We start from the raw sequence: 20956 nt of genomic DNA, 5'->3' as shown, positions 1-20956 counted from the left end.
AAGAGCTGTCAAAGTTCTCCAGCTCCAGACAATATAAAGAAGTTTTGACTTGAAATGCAGTGTCATGTGGCCTATTTTTAAATACAGGACAATACAGCAGGGTATTATGCACCAGGTTTTCTACTCTCTGCTGAAGTCTGTATTTCCTCCATTACCTGTATATGTAAAAATACAGAATTAGATGGGAGACTGGAAAAAGAAAGAGAAACTTTTGTGGCTTTTGAAATGAACAAATATATTCACATAATCAATCCCTTTCCAGACTGCTTAGCACAGAAATCCTGTGGGACATAATCTCTGCCTATTTTATGAGTAATCTAATCTACAGAACCTAGAATTAAGGGACCACTCTGAGTATTTATTGCCATCTCCCATGTAACAAAGGCCTTGGGACTTTCAAATTCATCCTTGTTTGAACAGAGCAATTTAGACATAAAAATTGCAAGTGACAGAGAATCCATCACAACTTTTAATCAGTTATTTCAATGTGCTATTGCCTTCATTTACAGATATACCTCTAAATTTTATTCTTAATTTATCTAGCTTTACTGTCCAGCTTGGCATCTTCTTACACCTTTGTCTGTTAGGCTAATGAACTCTCCGTTCCCCATATAAGTACTTCCAGCTTCTCTTCCCCATATAGGTACTTAAAAAATGTGACTTACATGCCCCTTACCTTTCCTTTGATAAAACTAAGTGCATCAAAGCTTTCATTATGAAGCTTGCTTCCCAGGCATTCAGCCACAGCCCGGGCTGTGCACATTTCTCAGTAGCTTTGGAGTTGCAAACACTCCTCCTGGACATACAGTTGCACCTCCAAAGGCAGAGGTAATTTGACATCTTTACCCTGCTTGCAATTCTGCTCCTTAAATAAACAAGGATAAAGGTGGCCTTTTAGCCTGTCGTGTTTGCAGAGGAATCTCACATGTAGCTGATTAACTACCAAAACTCCATTTTTCTCTGTAGCGTCACTGCTTTCCAGGACGGCTCTCTCCATCTTGCTCCTGTTGTTTACTATCTTTGCTCTGTGGTTGTGACTTTACGTTAGGCCACGTTAGAAGGCCCATTATTTCTTGCACCAAATGTACCTAGTAAATCAGATCAGATTGTTTCAATGAACTGTTCATTTCCTATTTCTCCAGTCCTATCAATTGAGAACTTGATCACTGAGGAATTTATGTTCCCATCCAGGCCACTGGTAAAACAAACAAACAAACAAATACATAGCATCAGGCTGATCCCTGAGCTGCCCATCTAATAATGATAAATCCACTTAAAATTATATTGTGAAAGGCAGTTAACTTCACTAATTGTGCACCACGTTAATTTTGCATGATTCCTGTTCCTTAATCATAATGTCATGTAACGATATACCAAATACTTCACCAACATCCAAGCACACTACATCAATATTATTGTCTTTATCACGCCAACTTCTAGCTTCATAAATAACATTTCAATTAGTTGATAAAATCTATTACATCAGCCCATATTGCTCAGCATTAGTTCTCATTTATTTCTTTATTAAGCAAGTCCGGGTCTGCATGTTCTGTTTTACCTCAATCAGTGTCAGATTGACAGGCCTATAAATATCTAGATTTTTTTCCCGTTTTTAATACTGACATACCTACTTTCTCCCAGACCTTTAGAACTTCCCCATGTTCCAAAAATTGCTGAAAACCAACATTAAAGGTCCTCAGCCAGCTCTTTTTAAACTCCTGCCTGCAAGTTATCTGAAGCTGCTGAGGTAAAAAGGGTCCTGCTTCAGAAACTGCTTTTTTCAGGGGTTTTAATAGGCACTGTCACTATCTAACTCCCATGTAGCCAGAGTCAATGAGATCAAGAAGTCCAAAGCATTAAAAAAAAAAATCACAGAAGAGCTCTGACCTCTTCCTCCCCAGATCATAGTATTTTCAAAATACAATTTGGAGTTCTTCCTATTGTTGAACGTATTTGACTTGTGTACAAGTATTCTCCTGAACAATGAGGACTAGGAATATTTTAAGTGTTTGTTTTAAATGAAAACTGAGCATCTTCTATAATACTATTCAAAAGCTTGGGCAATAAGACCTAATATTGAGAGTGTTGTGGCAAAATCTTAAGAACTGGTACTTCTGTACCACAAAATTTTTACTCATCTGTGTCCGATTATGAATTGTTCTGGATTCTTGGTTTTGTAACACATTCATTAAAATTGTCCTATATGTGCATTTATATAAAGCAGACAGCAATCTCAAGTTTACTAAGTGTCTGGGATCCAGTCCTGCCCCTCCTGAAGATAAGTTCCAACCACTTCGAAGACAGCATGCAAAATTTCTGGTTTTACTTCCCACCCTCTGAAAGGCAAGAAAGCCTCTTAGATAAAAGGTAATTTAAGCGTCCAATGAAGAATATATTAAATTTGCCAGATGCAACTGAAGCCTGAAAAGTAAAAGTTAAAGAAAAGCTAGCACATGGACCTTTAGAGAGAGTTGGCTTTATTCATCTCATTTGTTATTTCTTAGATATCATGACAGCATCTTACAAACCCTATGTCATGCCAAAAACAGTCCAAAGCAAGGGCAAAATAAATCAGCTACTTCAATCATAAACCACAGAATATGTAACTAAGAGGTGAACAAGGATCTAAAGAACTTTTGGTCCCTTCAAGATAGCCTCAGGCCCCTCTTGTGGAAGACATCCATATTCAGAATAAACTTTAAAATCAGTGGCATTTAAGCATGTGCTAAACATTAAGCATGTGCTTGAACACATGCTCTTACTAAGAACACATTGTTACTCATGGGGTAAATGTAACAGGGCCATTTGAAAGCTTGACAGAAATATTTTTATTCCCTGTGGGAAAATTCCCTGCATAGGAAAGCAAAATGATGGGCTAGATTCTCCTCTCACTGTCATCAGAGCTACTCTCCAGTGACTCCACAGTTATCAAACAGAAAATTAATCCAGGTTTACAGAGATGCAGCAGACAAATCTAGTCCATTCTGTTTCTCTTTTGCTGTGTTTACAATAACAGACCAATAAATGAGTATTTATGATAAGATGCCCTCTTTTTAATCTGTTTGCTGGAGTATCACAGAATTTGTTTGCTGATTTGATGACTTAGTTATTTATGGATTTACAGATTGCACATGATTAGACAGCATATTTTGGATTTTTTTTTTGCTCAGTTTTGATGTGGGCAAGCATTTTTGATTTTCAAAGCAAAACCAGAGCATCCTTAGTATTTTTTCGATATAGGAGAATATTTCCATTCATGGTCTTCTTCCATAGCTTTGAACTACTTGAGAGAAATGCTGAAAAAAAGTAAGGGATTGGATAATTGAAGGAAGAGGCTATGAATGGAAGCCATTCCTTATTTTTACCTGCAATAGTCTGTGGATTTTTATGGCATCTTCTATTCATTTTCTTGGGTTTTGCATGAATAGCTGAAAATGAGCCTCAAATCATTTACTATTGGTCATCACTTTCCCATATTTCTCAGTGCTGATAGTTTACGTGATGGGAGCTGTGCATTCACATCAAGAACGCAGCAAAGACTTTGGTTGGTCAATACAAGTAAGAGCAGGAATAAAATCCATCATGCTTTATGAGATTTTGTTCTCTAATATCAGAAGTAACAGAAACAGTAAGCAAAACATAGGCAGAACTTAGACAACTAACTCCAAAATCAGCATCTTCAAAACTGATACTTATATACAATCCTGGAGAGCTTCTAGTCCACAGAAGCTCTGGGGAACATCTTGGTCAGACAGAGTTGATTAGTTCAGTGCTTAGCTCAAATGAGAGCCTGACAGGAATCTAAAAGCCAGATACTCCTGTCATTTCTATACCTTCCTATCCAACGTTGGATAGGAATTTCCAGAACCACTACTGCACCCCAGCCAGTGCAGAATGCTAGGAGTGGGTGCCTAAAAGCCGGGCACTTGTGAATGCCCAAGTCCTTCTCATGCAGTTAGGAACATTATCCTTTCCTAATTTTTAAAAGACCATGAAAAGATGTTAACCGCCTTTTTGTGAGCTAAACTTTCCTTACACAGGTCAGATGTGCACCAGTACTGAACCAGAAGCCACATAATCACGTTAGGACAGTGAAGAGCTTGAGCTAATAAACCCAGCCTTTCAAAGAGCTTATTGGTTTGGGCTCAGTGCCATGCTGAGGTTAACAAGGTAAAAACCTGTTTAACAAAGGAGACATATATTTGACCATCCACAGTCAGGTCAATTATTTAAGATTTAAACATTCCCTCCAGAGGTATTTACCCAGTCAGAGCACGTTGCTTATAGTTTATTCCGTACCTTTTGACGCTGCCTTAAATTATACCTCCCAAATGAAATTAGAGTACAAGAAGCTCTCTTTTTGCCATATTGCAGTTGATAATAGTATATGGGGTCAGCAAATACTCTAAACTCACATGACAGAACCTCATATTATCTATAACATCCAGGCAAAAAAAGGACAGGATCTGCAGCCCAAAACACAAATTCCCCTTCTTTAAGTTAAAATAGAACACTCTCATTATTTTTCCCATATCCTGAAAATGGGTGCCTATGTGTGTGTGTGTTAGTATTGCATCTTACACACTGCTTCATTCAAACCAATATACAATCCAGGTTTTATGGAGTATTTTGGCTCAAGTGTTATTGCTTGGATGGTGTTTACAGCAATATTCATTGTGTTCTGCATAGCCCTGCCTATCAATCAACCTTGTAATAAAGCGAAAAGGCAGATTGGTGGAAAAGCAGCAGAGCTGCTGAATTTAACAGTTATTCGTACAAAACCAGCATGGAGACAAGTACAAATGCAATTGGATCAAAGTAGCTGTTTGGCTGTTGAATTAAAAAAAATATATATATATATATATATACAAGAATATACCCAATTATGGCTAAGAATAATAGTTTATTACCATAACTTACAGCATTCCAGTTTGCCTTAAAAATAATTTAGGCTTCAAATTGTTAACTTTTTCCTTGCTATTTTCCTGGGTTAGTATTTCAAGATGACTGTTATAAATAGATTTATAATGTGTGTATGTTTACACACACATCCCTAAGCAGGCAAGAAAGGCAGACCAGAATTCCAAATGTATCATTAGATCTACATGTTGACACCTACAAAGAATTGAAGGACTTCAATTTTCAGAATAAGCTCAAAAGAACAAACAAAAAACTCACTCTCTTCCTTTATTAAAATAAAGGAGAGAAAGGGAGAAAGAAGAAAAAAAAGCAGTCCGAAAAGTTGTTGAGCCTCATGGTGTATCTAACAATGGCAAATTAGGAATAACTTGAAGAACAGTGTAATCTCTCATTTTTTCTGGATTACATATGGGTCTGCTGAGAAACAGTGTGGTTCAAAAGACAGCATTTGGCTCTGATGTGGCTCGGAAATTGCATGTGGTATTCCCAATTCAGCCACTGGAGTACGATGCAACTTTCAGCCTTTCAGACTCTGCTTCATAGATTTTTATTCTCTCTCTCACCATGAAGATGTGCCTCACAGTTTCAGGGTCTACCACAATGGAGTCCTAATCTTATAATTAGAGCCTCTAGATGCTACTGTAAAATAAATGGTGACAATGATATTGATGAATTATGATGTGTTTTTTCATTGTGCTTTAGTCTAAATCATAAAAAAATTAACATAAAAATCAAACTAGGATAAGATCTGTGTACTCAGGGGCCCTATACGATTCCCACTAAAGTCAGTAGGACTTTAATGGAAATTGAATGAGGCTCTGTAACTAATTTGATGTAGGTGCTTATGCACTGCAGTGCTGGGGATCACAGAAGCACCTAGTGAGATAGTCACCCATAGTAAATCAATCAGAATATGAAGGAAAGCCAATCAACAGAGCAAAGAATACAGATAATGCAAGGAGAAAAAAATGTTTAATGTAAAAAGGTAACCAAGGAGAGATGTTCTTAGCACATTAAGAACTATATTAAAATATTGCATCTTGACTTTGTTGCTTCTTGAAGGAAGCTAGGAAACGAGCAAGAATTCATTACCAGGCTGCTCAAGACCAACACATGAATCACCTGGATTCCAAAAAAACTCCATTTGTCTAGAGAACGATGTAGATGAAAACAATTTCTACATTACTTTCTATACAAACTCCTTCACATTTATTCCTTCTCCTTTGTATCTTTCTGGGGTATGGGTTCTTAAATCCATGCCAAACCCCTGATTTCTGCAATCAAAACACAGAAACAGCTTTTGATTCTGCATTTGCAGTCCTCATTCAATGGGAAAATGTCTTCTGCAGTAAGAAATTTCAACACCATTCTTATCCATTTGCCGGATATTCCCAAAAGTGACTGTGCTGAGGGCTTGGTCACCAAATGACATTAAGAATCTCCCATCACTCCATAAATAAGGGGACTTTTGTGTGTTATTGTTGCATAAAACAATATTAAATCAACCTGGAAAGCCCCCAAGATCATTAAGTACTAAGCAGCTGAGACTTCTTTGATTCCAGCATCCCTGAAAGTAAAACAGAAAACTCCAACCCGCAAGTATTAAATTGAGAAGACTTCTCCGCAGTTCTAGGTAGGAATGAGCAGAAGGGAAATGTGGCAGGTAAAACAAGGTCTCTGTTCCTTCTCAAACTACTTTCCTAAGAAAACAAGGATTATGTGACCACACTGTGTGTTTGTGAATATCCGTCCGACCCCTTTCCAGTAATTTCTGAACCATCCACCAATTACAATCTCACTTTAAAAAGACTTGAAGGAAAAGCAAAAATGAAGAGCTGAACAACACTGGCCATGGGAGAAATCACCTAAAAGCAAGAAACTTGCTATGTTCCAAGAACTGGAAAAGCTTTATGTCCTTTACTAGTTTGCAATCTGAGTTAATTCTGTATTAGAGAAGGAGCACTACCCACGTATTCTCCACAGCCCAGATCCTTTTTGATACTGCATGAGGGAAGAGGAGATCGCAGTCACTCCCCAGCCCTACTGAGGTTATTTGGTTGGATTTTGTTTGCTTCATTTAAAACTCTAATGTTAAATTTCTTTCTGCTAGAGCCTTCTAATCCAACATGCCCATGAGACCACACAGCCTGCCAAGGCCCACAGCAATCCCCCAAGCGCCCCTGCACTGCGATCTCCCTCTCTGCCCCAAACCTCCTGAACACACAGACTGCGACAGCCACACAAAGTGAACGTGAAGCTTGACAGAAGGTTTGCCAAGCCCGAGCGATGCGATATAGAACAAACAGTAACGCCAAAGCGTTGCACTAGTCTGCGTCCTGGCAGCACTCCAATGGCAATAAGCGGGACAAATCGGTTTGAGTGCGACTGTTGGCTTCCCAGGGCCCAAGGTACCTCAGGTACCTCGCTGCAGGCATACCCAGCATCTCCCACACATACTGCATTCAGCACGACAACCCTAAAACTCCCTAGCCTCTTTGTGTTCCAAGTTGCTGATTTAGGTAGAGGTATGGCCTGCTTGGAGAGTCACTATTGCTGTAGTTTTGAAAAAAAAAAAGGTGCTGCATTGGCTAGCAGTTTGCTAATCAATGCTAACTGTTTGAAGGGAAACAGAAAGGAAAACTTTCTTAAAAACAGACGATATTACCTAAGACTCAGACTTTTCATAGAGAACTTCCCACTCACGAGTGTTGGAATGGATTTTATGAGAGTTGTAATGACATCCAAAATTTATTACAACTTTTACAAGAAGACCATGTCTGGTAAAGAGTGATGAAGTGACAACATTTACTTGGATGGATTTAGTTTCGCATGGCACATTGATACACTTTTGTACTTTAAGAACACCAGTGGTTGCCTACTAAATCTTGTATAATACAAGGCAGCTTTGTAGACCTTTAAAAACACACACCAACTTGATTCTGTCTGCTTCACAAATCTGCTTCCTTACTATCTGCCTAGTCAGTCCCCAAGGTCCTGTTCTGCTCATCTTTTGTCAACCTCAGCTTTTAAAATGAAATTGTTTGGAAATCATGCTTTCAAACCTCTATGCTCTTTGAGTTTGGAATTCATTACTTTTAGAAAGTGGCCAAGCTTGTCTCCTCCCTGCCATATTTATACCACAAATCTGAAATCTCATCTGTTTTCCTTGGTATAACCAGATGAATTTTATGTGACTTTGCTCATTTGAAAACTGATTTATAGACCATATGTTTGAAAAACCCACTAGAAATATAAATTAAGTTGCATATTTCTGTTAACCACTGAATCAGGAATCTGTCTTTGGTCTAACCCAGTTCAAAAGCAAAATTTAAAAGAACATTAGGAAAATAGTAAAGCTAGGCAAAATTTTTGGAGTGACTAGTGATTTTTTAAGTCTTGTTTTTTGGGAGATGAATCTGAGGCACCTTAAAATCTCCTGATTCCCAGAAAACAGTCTGAGTCCAATATCTGGAAGCGGGGTCCCTTGCAAGTGCCTCAATGCAGATGTTGATTACTAGAAATAACACTTTACCTATATGTTGTACTCTCTGGTATACTTGTAACCAAAGCTGCATGAGGACTGGGTGTTATTTTGCTGTCTAATGGGCCTGCAGTTGAAAAACTTGAATACAGCCAGAACCGATGGCCAGGACCGGCCGTAAGACGGAGCGAAGGCCCAGAGCGGCTGCCGTTTTGCTGGCAGACGCAGCTGGCTCAGCTCCTGGTGGCAGACGGAGCTGAGCAGGGGAGCCCCGTGAGGTCCAGGGCGACGTCCGCACCAAGCGGGCCCCGTCCCAGCTGCTCCCCGCCACGAGGCTCCTCTAGCTTGCCCGGGGCACCAGGCCTCCAGCCCACCGCCTTGCAGGGGGCCGTAGGCAAAAAAGGGTCACTCTGATGGGCAGTCCTCCACAACCACCCCAGCGAGCCCTAGCCCCCCAGGCTTTCCTGCCCCGGGGAAGTCTTCCTCGCTGGCCTCACCACAGGAGCGGCTCCGGAGAGCAATTCTCCCTTCCCTGAGGCACAGCACTGCCCACAACCACCAATTATCCTTCCTCCAGAAGAGCAAGGCACCAAATCTAGCATCAGTATTAAGTAAGCAAACCTGTAAATCACCACACCTAAGAAATCAAAAAAATAAAAAACTCCCAACTTAAATGCAAGTTCACCTGTGTTTTACAGTATCCGCTGTATGTAGCAAAGGGTTTGGACTCTTCATGTTTTCATTTTTGCTGCTGTTCTTACAAAAACACACCATTCTTTTCCTGACTATGACATTTCTTCATATATTTTCAAGAATGCTCTCCACTACCACAAAATATTTGGTTTGAACCCTCTGGTGAGGAGATGCCAAGGGTTTGGTTCATGTTTTAAAAACAAAAGAAATATTATTCTAAACATAAAACAAATGAGTGCAACAGTAACAGTAGATGGAGATAGAGCTCCTAGCACAACTCATGAATAATTCGAAACCCTATTAGAAGCAATACAGCTTTCCAAATTTCCCTAGAAAACAGCATGTCATTATTAGGTTCCAACTTGACTAAAATGCAAAATGTCACTTTTTCAGAAAAAAAAGTGAAACAAAAGACAATATGTAGTGTAACAGCTAAACTGCAAAGCATATCCACTTACAGTCTGAAATTGTGAAAGACAATGTGTGTACACATAGGCATAAAAATATTAAAAGATGGCTCTTACCTCCGTCCCCAGATCCTGAGCCTGCATCTGAAGAGAGAAAAGAATGAAATTTATATTCATGTGCTACAGTATGTCCTGTAAATACGTAAAGCAACACTGTTCAGTTAAATGTATTACAGTGTATCTTATGTTTGATGTTATCCCTGGGTAAATTATAGAGATCTAATCTGAATGTAGTTCACTCAACCCATCTTTCTGATGTCTGAGTTCTTTTTCTTTAAACTCTCTATATAAGACTAAAATAACCTGGGCCCTGGAGTGCTGTAATGTTCTCATAAGCCTCTGTCTCATTTTGTTGTATTGAGACTGATAAAGCAGCTCCAGGAGCTTTGTAGTTAACAGTTGTGTAGTTACTTCACTTGGCCATTACTATATCATCATCATCATCAAACAGTATTTTTAAATACATTTAGTTGATGACAGACCAATTGGAAATTAATGTCATTATACGTACAAAGCACTGACATCTCATCAGAACATAACTAGTTTAAATAAACTACTGAAATTACTATTCAAAGTCTTTAAATAAATGATTAAAATGCCATGCTTCAAGGTTGCTGCTGAGTTTTAAAGCAAAGTATGTTTATTTTTCTCAATTCACTCTAATGTTTTGTTGGATGGAACAAGCAGATTCACAAATTTAGAAAGTGCAACTTCATGAAATCTCCAAGCCAAGAACTTCATCATGAAGCTTTCTAACAAAGGCAAAGTAAAGAAATGCGTGCACACACACAGAGCAACCAAATACCCATGAAGAGAGGTTTCTTTTGGAGGCAAGGGAGGAAGATTGCTTTTTTTTTCCTTTGTGAACGGGTTATCCACTTATCAGCATTGAGAGCCACAGAAAGAGTTTGGAAAGGCTGCTTTGGAATTCAGTTAGCACATAAGTATTAGGGCTAATTTATCGACAATAAGGTCTGGTGGATCTGAACTGGTTTGTAAATGCCATCATTGCTCAAATTAAAAAAGGAAAACCTTTATTTAAATAGATCTGTCAAACCTTTTCTGCCAAAAAAGCCGGATTCAAAATGTTTGACTAGCTAAAAGCAGGAGAGCCCCACCACTCCACTGCATTGGTTTTCTAATTGCTCAAGTCTTAAAATAGTAGATGTACAGAGTCGGACAACACAGAAGAGAGGCAAGAGGGGCTTGGAAAAGAGAACAAAAAAATATACATTTCTTTTCCAAATGACCATCTCCTGTGTACTGCTGATTGATTCCCTGTCCCGATGCTTCTTCCCAGAGCACTACAGAGGAAAGGGGAAAGACGGGCGTCTCCATTACCATAGCCCTGCGTGTGGAAGCACTGGTTCTCCAAGCACGCCAGGTCTCCCCAGGGCCAAGAAAGGGACGTGCTCCTGCTATCGCCCATCTCCTGCAGTGAACTGGCCATAGTCTCCGGCTGTTTGGAGGAAATGGCCCCCCAGGTTTCCCCTCCGTCCTCCCGGACTTTCTCGCCCAGCTCCCTCCCTGTCACGGTCCGCGAGGGCAGCTGGCTGCCGGGTGCTTCGGCAGCCCCGTTTGCCGCTGAAGGTGCTGTGCGCCCTCTCTCCCCCGGCCAACAGAGGGAATCCGATTTACGCGCTTGCTGCCTCCTCGGCCTGGCAGGGGAAGGCTACTCTCTGCGAGCAGCGTTTCCCTCCCTCAGCCTGCGTTCACACACAAGCTCCTTTTTCCTCAACAGCACCAAGGAGGAGGAGGCGCCGTCTGACCGCGCTCAGTGGAGTCAGTGTGCAGGTGCCCCTAACTGGTAAGGGCTTCATCTTTGAGGAGGAAAACGAGGCCAAGTGACCCAGACTTGAGAAAATCTTTTCTTCTTTTCTGTGTCAGAAATCCACACTGTGTTTCAGAGAGAATCCTTCCAACGTGGCCATTGCCGGTAACAAGCAAGTTTAAGAAAAGATGTAGCAATGCAATGAAATTATCCTTTTAATTAAAAAGTTTGAACAAAAAAAGACCAGTTGTTGTGCTGAGAGAATTTACTAAGTCAAAGAATTCCTACGCCACAACAGGTTTTGTCAGCCTGAGCTCCATGTAATACCAATTTATAGACAAAAAAGATTGCAGCATATGTTTTTTTCCTCTTGAAAATTGTCAGGTAAGAGCTTCAGAGAAAAACAAATTTCCAGGGAAAGAACTTTATTTTCTCTTAGGTGTAAGAAACACAAAATTATGGCACTGCACAAAGTTTCTCTAATGCACTTTTTATTGACTCCTCCATCCTCACCTGAAAAAAAATCCACTTTAAGTTTAAAGAATTCTCTCAAGAACAAAGACTTACTCCTTCCATTCTTTTCAAGTTAACTTCACTGCCCAGCTCTAAGTGATACTGAGCACAAAAGAAAAACATCAAGAATTCCTGCACACAAGCAAGTCAGTTTTCCTGTCAGATTTTGCTCATTCACTTTTCTCGCTTTTTCATAAAGCCCACCATGCTCAGAGTTAAGCAAAGATGTCTTAACAGTCAGCTTCAACATACTCTTCCCTGAAATCTTCCAAAAAGTGCAGAAAGAACTACTACACAGATCTGTTAGTTAAGTGTGGTTTGGGCCAAACCCTCAGCTGGTATAAATTGGTGTGGCTCATTGGTCAGTGGAGCTCCACTGAAGTATACCAGCTGGGAATCTGGTCCTAAATACATAAAGAAAAATCTAAGAAACAGAATCATAGGCAATAATACTCCAATTCTATCCCCTCTAGATTATGGAGAGGTTTGTAGTAATCTGCATGCCCATTTACCAGACATCTGCTCATTTAATCTGTTTCCAGTTACTTGCAGTAACAGCATGCAAGTGTACACAGTGCACAGAATGATGAGGAACAAAAGATAAATATTAAAAAAAGAAATCAACTTCTATGCTGCACTCTTTAAAACAGTGTCAAGAGTATACTACATAGCGTAGTATACTGTCAGCCTATACTAGGTTAGTTATTTAAAGGAATGGATAGCAGCAATTTCTCACGCTTAAGACTATACAATATTAACACACGATTAATTCAAAGGAGGATACAAAAGAGCTGTTGCATCTGCAGGCTATTACATTCAGTGGCACAGTAAGTTTTGGAGGCACTCTGAAGTGCATTAGACACACCTGTCGCACACGATCCTTCCGACACCAGGAGTATTTCACTCTGCTGCTTGCAGGCAGCCTGTTTCAAGTAGCACTCATTCTGGTAGGTGTCGCCGTTGGAGCCGCACACGGGCACGTAGTCATTGTTACACTAATGAACAGGGACAAAGAAACAGCAGCATTAATAACACAAACAGGATGGCACCATGTCAGTTTGTTTCCCCCTTCTCATTCCAGTACTAAAACCGGGGATAACAACAGGACGGGAGCTGCTGTCTGCTTCTCTTCATACAACTACCAGTGGGAGGGCAGAGGGAAAATCAAAAAGACAAAAGGGAAAGGAATATAAGCCAGACTCAATGTAGGTTAGGGGCAAAAATGATTTGTATGGGCTAAGTGTTCAATAACTGCCCACAGTGGGGTCTCTTCCTCTGGGAGGAGGAGGACGGGCCATTCCCAGAGATGGACAGCAAGCAAGACACACTGCTCCTCTCATCTGCAATAGCTGTTCACGCGTTTCCCTTGGATGGCTCAACAGGCAAATTACATGAAACAGACACTCTTTTCCCCACCTCCTTCTTCACATACACACACTCATTGCTACGGATACAGTCCTTTGCAAACACAGCAGTGTCCGTCTGTGTGTGTATAATTCTCTATTTAAGTCCTTAGATATAATTAGAACAGCTCAAACAGAGGCTAATTATTTTGAGAGAACTATGATCAAAATCCATTCCTCTTTCGGCAGACGTTTCTGTTCCCAGCAAGCTCTGGCTGGGATACTCCCGAAGGCACAAGCTCTCGCTGCCGCGGTGAGCAGCCAGGAGCTGCAGCCTGGCAGCCCAGCTCGAGTCAGTGCTCTACAGAGGTTACCCAAGTAACATGCTCCTCCTTCAGCCGAAACTTCTGCTCAGCTCTTCTGCAAACTATCAGCTTTCTTTCCTCCACCACTGAAAAACAGCTTCACCTTCTCTTGTTCATTTTAATAAAAATAATTCCATTTTATATTGAAAATTGGGCAACCTACGGGGTGCAGTTATCATAAGATAATCACACTCTGAGGCTGAGAAATACTTGGATGTACCCTGTACATGGTAATTATACTAGGGATATGATTATCTCATGATTACTGTACTCCTGGTATGCCTCATTGTTTAATTATAACAAATGGAATGATCACAATTATTATTTACAAATGCTCACCTCTGCTTAAATCCAAGTAAAAATTAAAAAGAAATCATACTACTTATTTAGCTATCTTATGCCACAAAGTACCTTAGGTGTGTTGACAATGCACAATACTAAATGCAGAACTGAAATTCCAGGGTTATAAATACCAAATATGCTTTGATATGAATGACTACAGAAATGATTAACTACATTAATTGCAGGCCTCCACAGAGAGTGGCTGCCAAGAAATTATTCACAGTTGGTCAGAGTGACATTTTGACTGGGCCAAATCAAATGACATTTTCCTTATGCGTTGTATTTTCTGAAGTTTTGCAGGGCTGTTGCCCACCTCCAGTGTTCTCTTCCTTTAAAACAGGAAAGAAAACCAGCAACAACAGCAATAAAAATCCACTCCTTCCTCATCTAACAAAGAGCTCCTCGATTCAGAGATTTTAAACAGTTAAGAAGCGTTTCTATGCTATTTTCATGATTAGATTCCAAATCTGAGCAATGTTAAAAACAGAAAATGCCAACTTCATTGAGAAGCTCAACAGCAATCGCTGGAGGGTGATATGGAATACTTAACCAGGACAATTAGCACAATTATGTGAATTTTTTAAAGCATGAAGTATCAAATCATGTTTGTTTTATACATTTTGTCTGCTTGACATCTTCGAGACCTTTTGTCAGAGCAATCCGCACAGAATTGGGGCCAAAGTGTCTCAACAGGCTCTGCTACATGTAGAAACAATGTTCAGTCTTGCTCCCGAGCGGCAAATTCTCCACAGGTTTCACCCAGAGCAAGAGAGGACCTTTCACACCATCTCAGCTTCAAATCTGAAAGGCCAAATGGCCCTACATTAACAATATAAAACATCAAGAGTGAAATCCTGATCCAAAGAAATCAGTGACAGATTTGCTGTTAGGTTGGCCGGAACTTCTTCCAAAGATTGACAATTTTAAAATGTATTTGAGAGACATCAGGACTTCATGAAGGACTAATTCTCCTTGCAGATTTTTCCTCCTCTCTCGTGTGGCTCCTGACATACTCAAGCTTGGCTTCAGAGGTGAGGTAGAGGGCACTTCATGATGAGGTATCACTAACTACATACCTACATGTAATGCACCCTTTTCCTTCTCAAACTGCTTATTGCCAGCTGTATTTCCCCGCATCTGCTCCCCTTTCTTTCCACCGCTACCTTCGCACAATGGGTATTCCCATCAGGGAAGAAAGGAGCTAAGAAGCTGCTGATGAGCCACCGGGAACAAAAGCAGTGAAAGCTTGCAGATGGCTCCTGCTTTGGCTTTGAAAGCTGTGCTGAAATCATGGTGGACCTTACTGAGGGAGAGAAAACAAAGCTACTGATAGGAATGCCTACCTGACTTTAATAGCCAGGTAACTTGTGATCTGCTAAGCCCAGATTCTTATACTTCATAACAATAAATCCAGCATTCACAGCCTTTTATTGTCACAAAGTATTTCTATCTAGTACTGGAGTATATTAGACTGTCATAGTTCCCTCAGTCTAGCAATCCATTTTTGTCATTGGTTTAGGACTCAATACATCAAGCCCTGGACGTGAGAATGATTTTCAGTCCCTAACATAGGGTCTGACCAAGCGCTCGGTAAAAGCCATGTCAAAACTCCCACTGAATCCAGAGGCACAGCGCCATACCGTCAAATTCTCCCTTATGCATGTGGGTTTTCAAAATACACCTGTGAAGAAGGGAAATGAACATGCCCCATTCAAAGAAGTATCTGCCAAAGGTTGCCTACCTTAGCACCAGCAGGCTTGAATGCCCACAGACACTCGCAAAGACAAATAGACTTTGCAAGCATCAAGGTCATTTAAAAGAGAGGGTTTATTTTCTAAAGGAAATGACTGACTTGTGTACCTTCTCCTCCTCCTCCTAGTAATGCTGTGGAAGTTTGACCTCTTCCTACTCCTTGGGAGTAGATTAACTACTCCCCAAACTACTTGTTTTAAACTAAGTAGTATGAAAACTTATTCCAGAAATTTAATATAAAGCTGCAAGTTGGCCAAGTCATGTTCCAGTTTCACAAACACTAAAGCATGTGAGGGATTTAACTCACATAAAAACAAGACTCCGCACATAAGAAACACTGAACACTTGCAGTCTTGGTGACTAAAGAGAAGAAACACACAACATGAACTGAAATACCCTACTTTCTTTTCCCTTTCGGACTTTATTAACATGTCCAAAAATAATACAGGCTGCCAGACCTGCGGGTTCAGGTGGGCCTGGATATAGACCCTGCTAATCATCAGAGCCTGCAAAGGCACAAGAAACAAGGCGCAGCTGGCCAGTTGTGAAGTCTCTTCAGCCGCAATTAGCCACTGGCAAGGGGGGCCTGAGGGGCAGGTAGCCAGCTGCCCCGCTCAGAGGCACCGGAGAGCTGTGCTCCTGGCCGCGAGCCTCCCGGCATCGCCCTGCACCTCCTGCTCAGCCGCGGACCCCGGTGCGCAGAAGCGGAGGGGCGCTGGGTCCCGGCGGGAAGCTGGGCTCCGCCACGACGCGCCGACAGCGGCGCTGCGCGGATGGAGGGCTGGGCTCTGCCACGGGAGGGGGACACCCCTCTGCGCTCAGAGAGGGACGTGACGTTCTCTGAGGAAATACGTGCCCCCTTCCACGAGACGGAACGGGCTACCATCTTGCAGTGAAACCAGACAAGAGGGCTGCCCAACATGAAGCCCTCTCCCATCATACACCTATCTGCTATCCAGGGGTGGAGCCCTAACTCAGATGTTTCAGAGCAGTTTGATTTGGCTTGCCTTTTCAAATAATGATAAATTAATTTTTATTATCTCCACTTGGTTAGACATTATGTGTCTGTAATTTGGTTTTAGAAAACATCCAGATCAAAATTCCAGCAGCCCTGCTCCCTGCTTCCACCTCCCCCCATCCCTCAAGACATGGGCTGGCCAGCCCATGACTTTTGAACAGTACGGAGGCAAAATTAGCTTTCAGTCCTTGTCTATTCTCTCAAGCCGCATTAAAGCCCCCGGCAAATTCTGGAGAAAACATAAAAAGTAATTATAGTGATGAGGAGTCTGCTATTGATTTGCTCACAATCACCCCAGAGAGTGTCTCTGAAACGGGGGACCTGAATTCAGACGGAGAACCCCCTTACCTGTGACATAAATTACCTGGCTGCTTCTGCACTACTCAGTCAGCCACAGACGATGCATTAGAAATTAATTTTCTACTCTGGCGGCATATCGTTTTGGCTTGTCACCTTGTCCACTGGTGTTACAAGAGAAGCTAACATCCCCCCAGCTCTGCCTGTATCAAAGCGGATTGATTTGACGACAGAAACCCAGAGCACCAGCACAGCCCTTTGCAGTGCCAGTACAGACTCAGCCCCTGGTACTTTGCCCTGCAAGGTCACAGCCGTATCCACAGCTCCAAGAACACCTGAAATCAAGACAAAGAGCTTTGAATGCTTATGAGGCCTGATCCAACGGCCACTGAAACCAACGAAAAGATTACTGCTGATTTCAGCCCATTTACTACTGATTACTAGCGATCAGGCCCACTAGGGCCCAATTCATTCTTTTGATCACATTTACATATTCATGCACTGACTATCTAATTTCTTTAAATCTGTTTCAAATACCCCCTCATAGAACTGTCCAACTCAGCATATAGATAACATTAATCTCTCAAAGACGAGACAATATATCCCAGAGGGTTTTATTAGGCTTCATTTATCCGAAGTCACCAGGGACTAGCATCCTTGCCTTGGGAAAACATAGCTGCCATCGTCTTCCCTGCCATTAACAAAATCTGGATTTGCTCCTTCCAGGCTACTAGCCCGCTGCCTTAACCAATTGCCAACACCAAACTGGGACCAAAGACAGGAACCTGATATTCTCTGTAGATACTCCAAGATCTCAGTGCTTGTGGCACAACATCTGCCCTAGCCTGCCACCAGACAATGAGGCAAGTCACAAATGCTCCCTCCATTACAGCTTTTTCTTAGGAAAACACACCAACCCTAAATCACTGAGCATGCAGAACCAAGGCAAGTGCTCACTGCTGCTCTGCTCAAAACAATATTTCAACATTGAGATCTGATCGTATGCAAACTAGAAATGGAATAAAAACCACAAATAAATACATGGTCAATATGAACACTCCCTCAACATGGGAAATACGATCACTGCAATAACTGTAGCAAATAGTTGCTTTCTTTTTAAAACAGAAAAACCCTTCTTTATTATAAATTGAGGAATTTTATCACTTAGGGTTATTCTCCTAAGATGCATTTGGCTCTAGAAATACAAATGATACTTGTCATGCTTCAAAGTGAATAGTCTATCACAGCGCAGTAATAAATTAATCATTACAGATGTACACAATCTTGAACTATGCACTATTTGGCCTGTTCTACTGTAAACATTCAAATCAGCGTTTCAAGTTCCACAACTTCACAGATCTGCATTAAAATGCAAGAAACCACAGGGGCATAAATGTATATACAACACGTGCTGGTACATGCTTAAAACCCTTTTAATTTGTTCAGTTTTTATTCAGGTTATTATGTAAAGCACAGCTGTTTTGTGAGTTGGCTAAAACATACTAAATGGAATCCTTCATAATATAAGAACTATAAGAACGCCTGAGGTTTAGGCTTAGCTGCAAGAAGGAGAGAGGAGAAATAAAAAGAGAAGTAAAAACCCTTACTACTCAGTAATAGCCCACTAAAACTATATAAAACCAAAGGAAGTTTATAATTTTGGAACAGGGGGATTTCTTTTTAATCTGACCAGCTGAGCAGATAAACGATCACAAGCATTGTCACTATGCAGCCTTCCTGAAGATATTGCATAAGCACATTACAGATCCATTTCTTTAACTAGATCAGAACTCCGAATGCAGTAAGCCATGATCTGTATCAGAAGTGAATTTAGAAAGGGCTTTAAATCCTTGATAAAAGGGCAGAGAAACAAAATCAGAAATGCACAACCTGAAGCTGCAGACCCAAAGGGACATTTAAAACCATAGCATCTGCATTTTCCCAGAGAAACTTATGTCTTCTTGACACCAGTTGGTTCTCCTGCCAGCTCTTTATATGTGCTGCCAGGTTTTCCCCTCTAACTTCTCTGCATGTAGAGAAATAAATTGCCAAGTGATAGGTTGTAAAGAGATCCTTGATTTGTATTCTCATTAATGAATTAAAGAATGAAATCTCAATCTTCTTACCTTGAACTGACAGACACAAGTCACACTGTCTCCAATCCTTAAACACTCCCCATCAAATTTACAGGTATTGGTGTCGCAGAGAAAGAGATCATTTTCTCTGTCATCATAACCTCAAATGCAAAGAGAAAAAAATGTCAGTCTTGGTCTAGCAAGAGGAACAATATGGGATGATTGCAGTTTAATGCACGCAGCACAATAACCTTGTTGATGAAACAATACGGTCCAGATTTTCTTTTGTCCTTCCCTGTCCTCAGTTTTCCACTTTTTGTCTTGTTTCTCCCTGGGTCTTTCTATTAATCCTTATTCCCCACAACCTCACACGCTTTCTTCTATTTCACAGGCTCCATTTCCTCAAAAGTCACCCCGTAATTATGCTATTTCATTGCCTTGAGTTGGAAATGTCATTAACTTATCCCCATACAATCACAAATCTGTTGGACAAAAGTCCAAATTGGAATTTCTCCAGCCCATGATATAACAAAGCCCCCAATAATAAAGATAAACAGGCTGTGTGTTTTCTGTGATGGTCTGTCTGATTCCAATGAAGACGGATCACCTCTAAGTTAACAGGAGAAGTGCCAGGTTCCTCACAAGCTGCTGAGTGAACCTAGCTCTTTGCCTTCATTTTCTACAGGAAAAACCAACAGATCTGACTGAAGATTCAATTCACAAATGCAAGCAAGAATTTCAGATTTCGGTAGCTGACATCCCACTCCAACAGTGTGTAGCAAGGTATTAAACAAAACAGCTATATTAGACTCAAAACCCATTAAGAATAAAATCTATCGATTTTTTTTAAACATCCTAGTGCTCTAACCATATCGTAACACATTTCAAACGAAGAGTCTACACTGAAAATTCCTCCGTGATCCCAGGGTACTAAGTACGATACACGCATTAGCCCGAATAACGCCGTCTTCCCTGGAATGCTATGACAGCCCAATTTCTGAATTACTTTACGTATCGGAGAGGGACAGCGGGCTGACCTACATATTAAACTCGCTACAAAGGTCAGCCCGACTTCACGGAGGACGGGTCGGGCTCCCCACCCCTCGGCGCTGCCGCCCTCGGTCGCTCTCAACTCGGCGCGCGGAGCAGCCGCGGCTCGCCCGCCTCCCCGCTCGCCCGCACACGCAGCCTCGGCGCGTCCGAGCGCGCCGCGGAGCCGCGACCCGGCGGCGCCCGGCGCCTCCGTCCGCGAGGGCTCGGCGCGCCCGCCCCGCTCGCTCGCCCCGACGCCCGCTGCCACTCGGGCGGGCGGCGGGGCCGGGGCGCTGCTCGGGGCGCGGGCGGGCGGCGGGGCAGCCCCGCGCTGGGCCGCCGCGCAGCGGGGCGGCGGGGCGCGGGCGGCGGCCGGGGCCCGCGGGGCGGGCGCGCAGGGCAGCGGCGGCGCTTACCGGAGCAGTTCCAGCCGGTGGGCGTTTGGCAGTCACTTAAGGAGGTAGGGAAAGCCGCGAGCCGCGCCGGGCGGGCGGCGATGAGCAGCGCCGCCGGCAGCAGCAGCCAGCAGAAGCAGTCGCCCAGCGTCCAGCTGCTGCCGCCGCACTGCCGGGGCGCCGAGGGCTCCCAGAGCACCATGACTTCGCGGCTCAACTCCGCGGCGGCGGCGGCGGGCCCCCGAAGCGGCGCGGTGGCGGGCAGCGGCGGGCGGCGCCGGGGCCGCTGCGCATCCCGGGGGCCGCGGCCGGCGGCGGGTCAGACGGCGGCGGCCGAGCCCGGGCGCGGCGGAGGGGCGAGCGGCGGCGGCGGCGCAGCCCGGCGGGGCGGCGCGGGGGTGCCGGCGGCGGCGGGGCGGGGAGCGGCTGCCATAGGGGCCGGGCGGCGGGGAGCGGGGGGAGGGCGCGGAGGGGCCGCCGCCGCGCAGCCGC

At 42.7% G+C, this 20956-nt stretch overlaps 1 protein-coding gene across 2 annotated transcripts in view; it reads right to left on the bottom strand.

Annotated features, from left to right (window-relative positions):
* Nucleotides 1-20700, bottom strand: part of TMEFF2 (transmembrane protein with EGF like and two follistatin like domains 2) — a 138897-nt gene extending 118197 nt beyond the window's left edge. For both annotated transcript variants that reach the window (XM_067298508.1, XM_067298509.1), the window contains exons 1-4: nucleotides 20486-20700; nucleotides 19089-19198; nucleotides 12711-12840; nucleotides 9619-9645 (exon numbers count right to left, since the gene is read on the bottom strand). In XM_067298508.1, the coding sequence (XP_067154609.1) occupies nucleotides 9619-9645; nucleotides 12711-12840; nucleotides 19089-19198; nucleotides 20486-20666 (448 nt within the window). In that variant the 5' untranslated portion in view covers nucleotides 20667-20700. The remainder of the gene's footprint in view (nucleotides 1-9618; nucleotides 9646-12710; nucleotides 12841-19088; nucleotides 19199-20485) is intronic.
* Nucleotides 20701-20956: the final 256 nt, after the last annotated feature.

This window comes from Apteryx mantelli, chromosome 6 (genome assembly GCF_036417845.1).
Source record: "Apteryx mantelli isolate bAptMan1 chromosome 6, bAptMan1.hap1, whole genome shotgun sequence".
NCBI lineage: Eukaryota > Metazoa > Chordata > Aves > Apterygiformes > Apterygidae > Apteryx > Apteryx mantelli.
The sequence above is the reverse complement of the archived record's forward strand: the minus strand, read 5'-3'. Positions and strand labels throughout refer to the sequence as shown.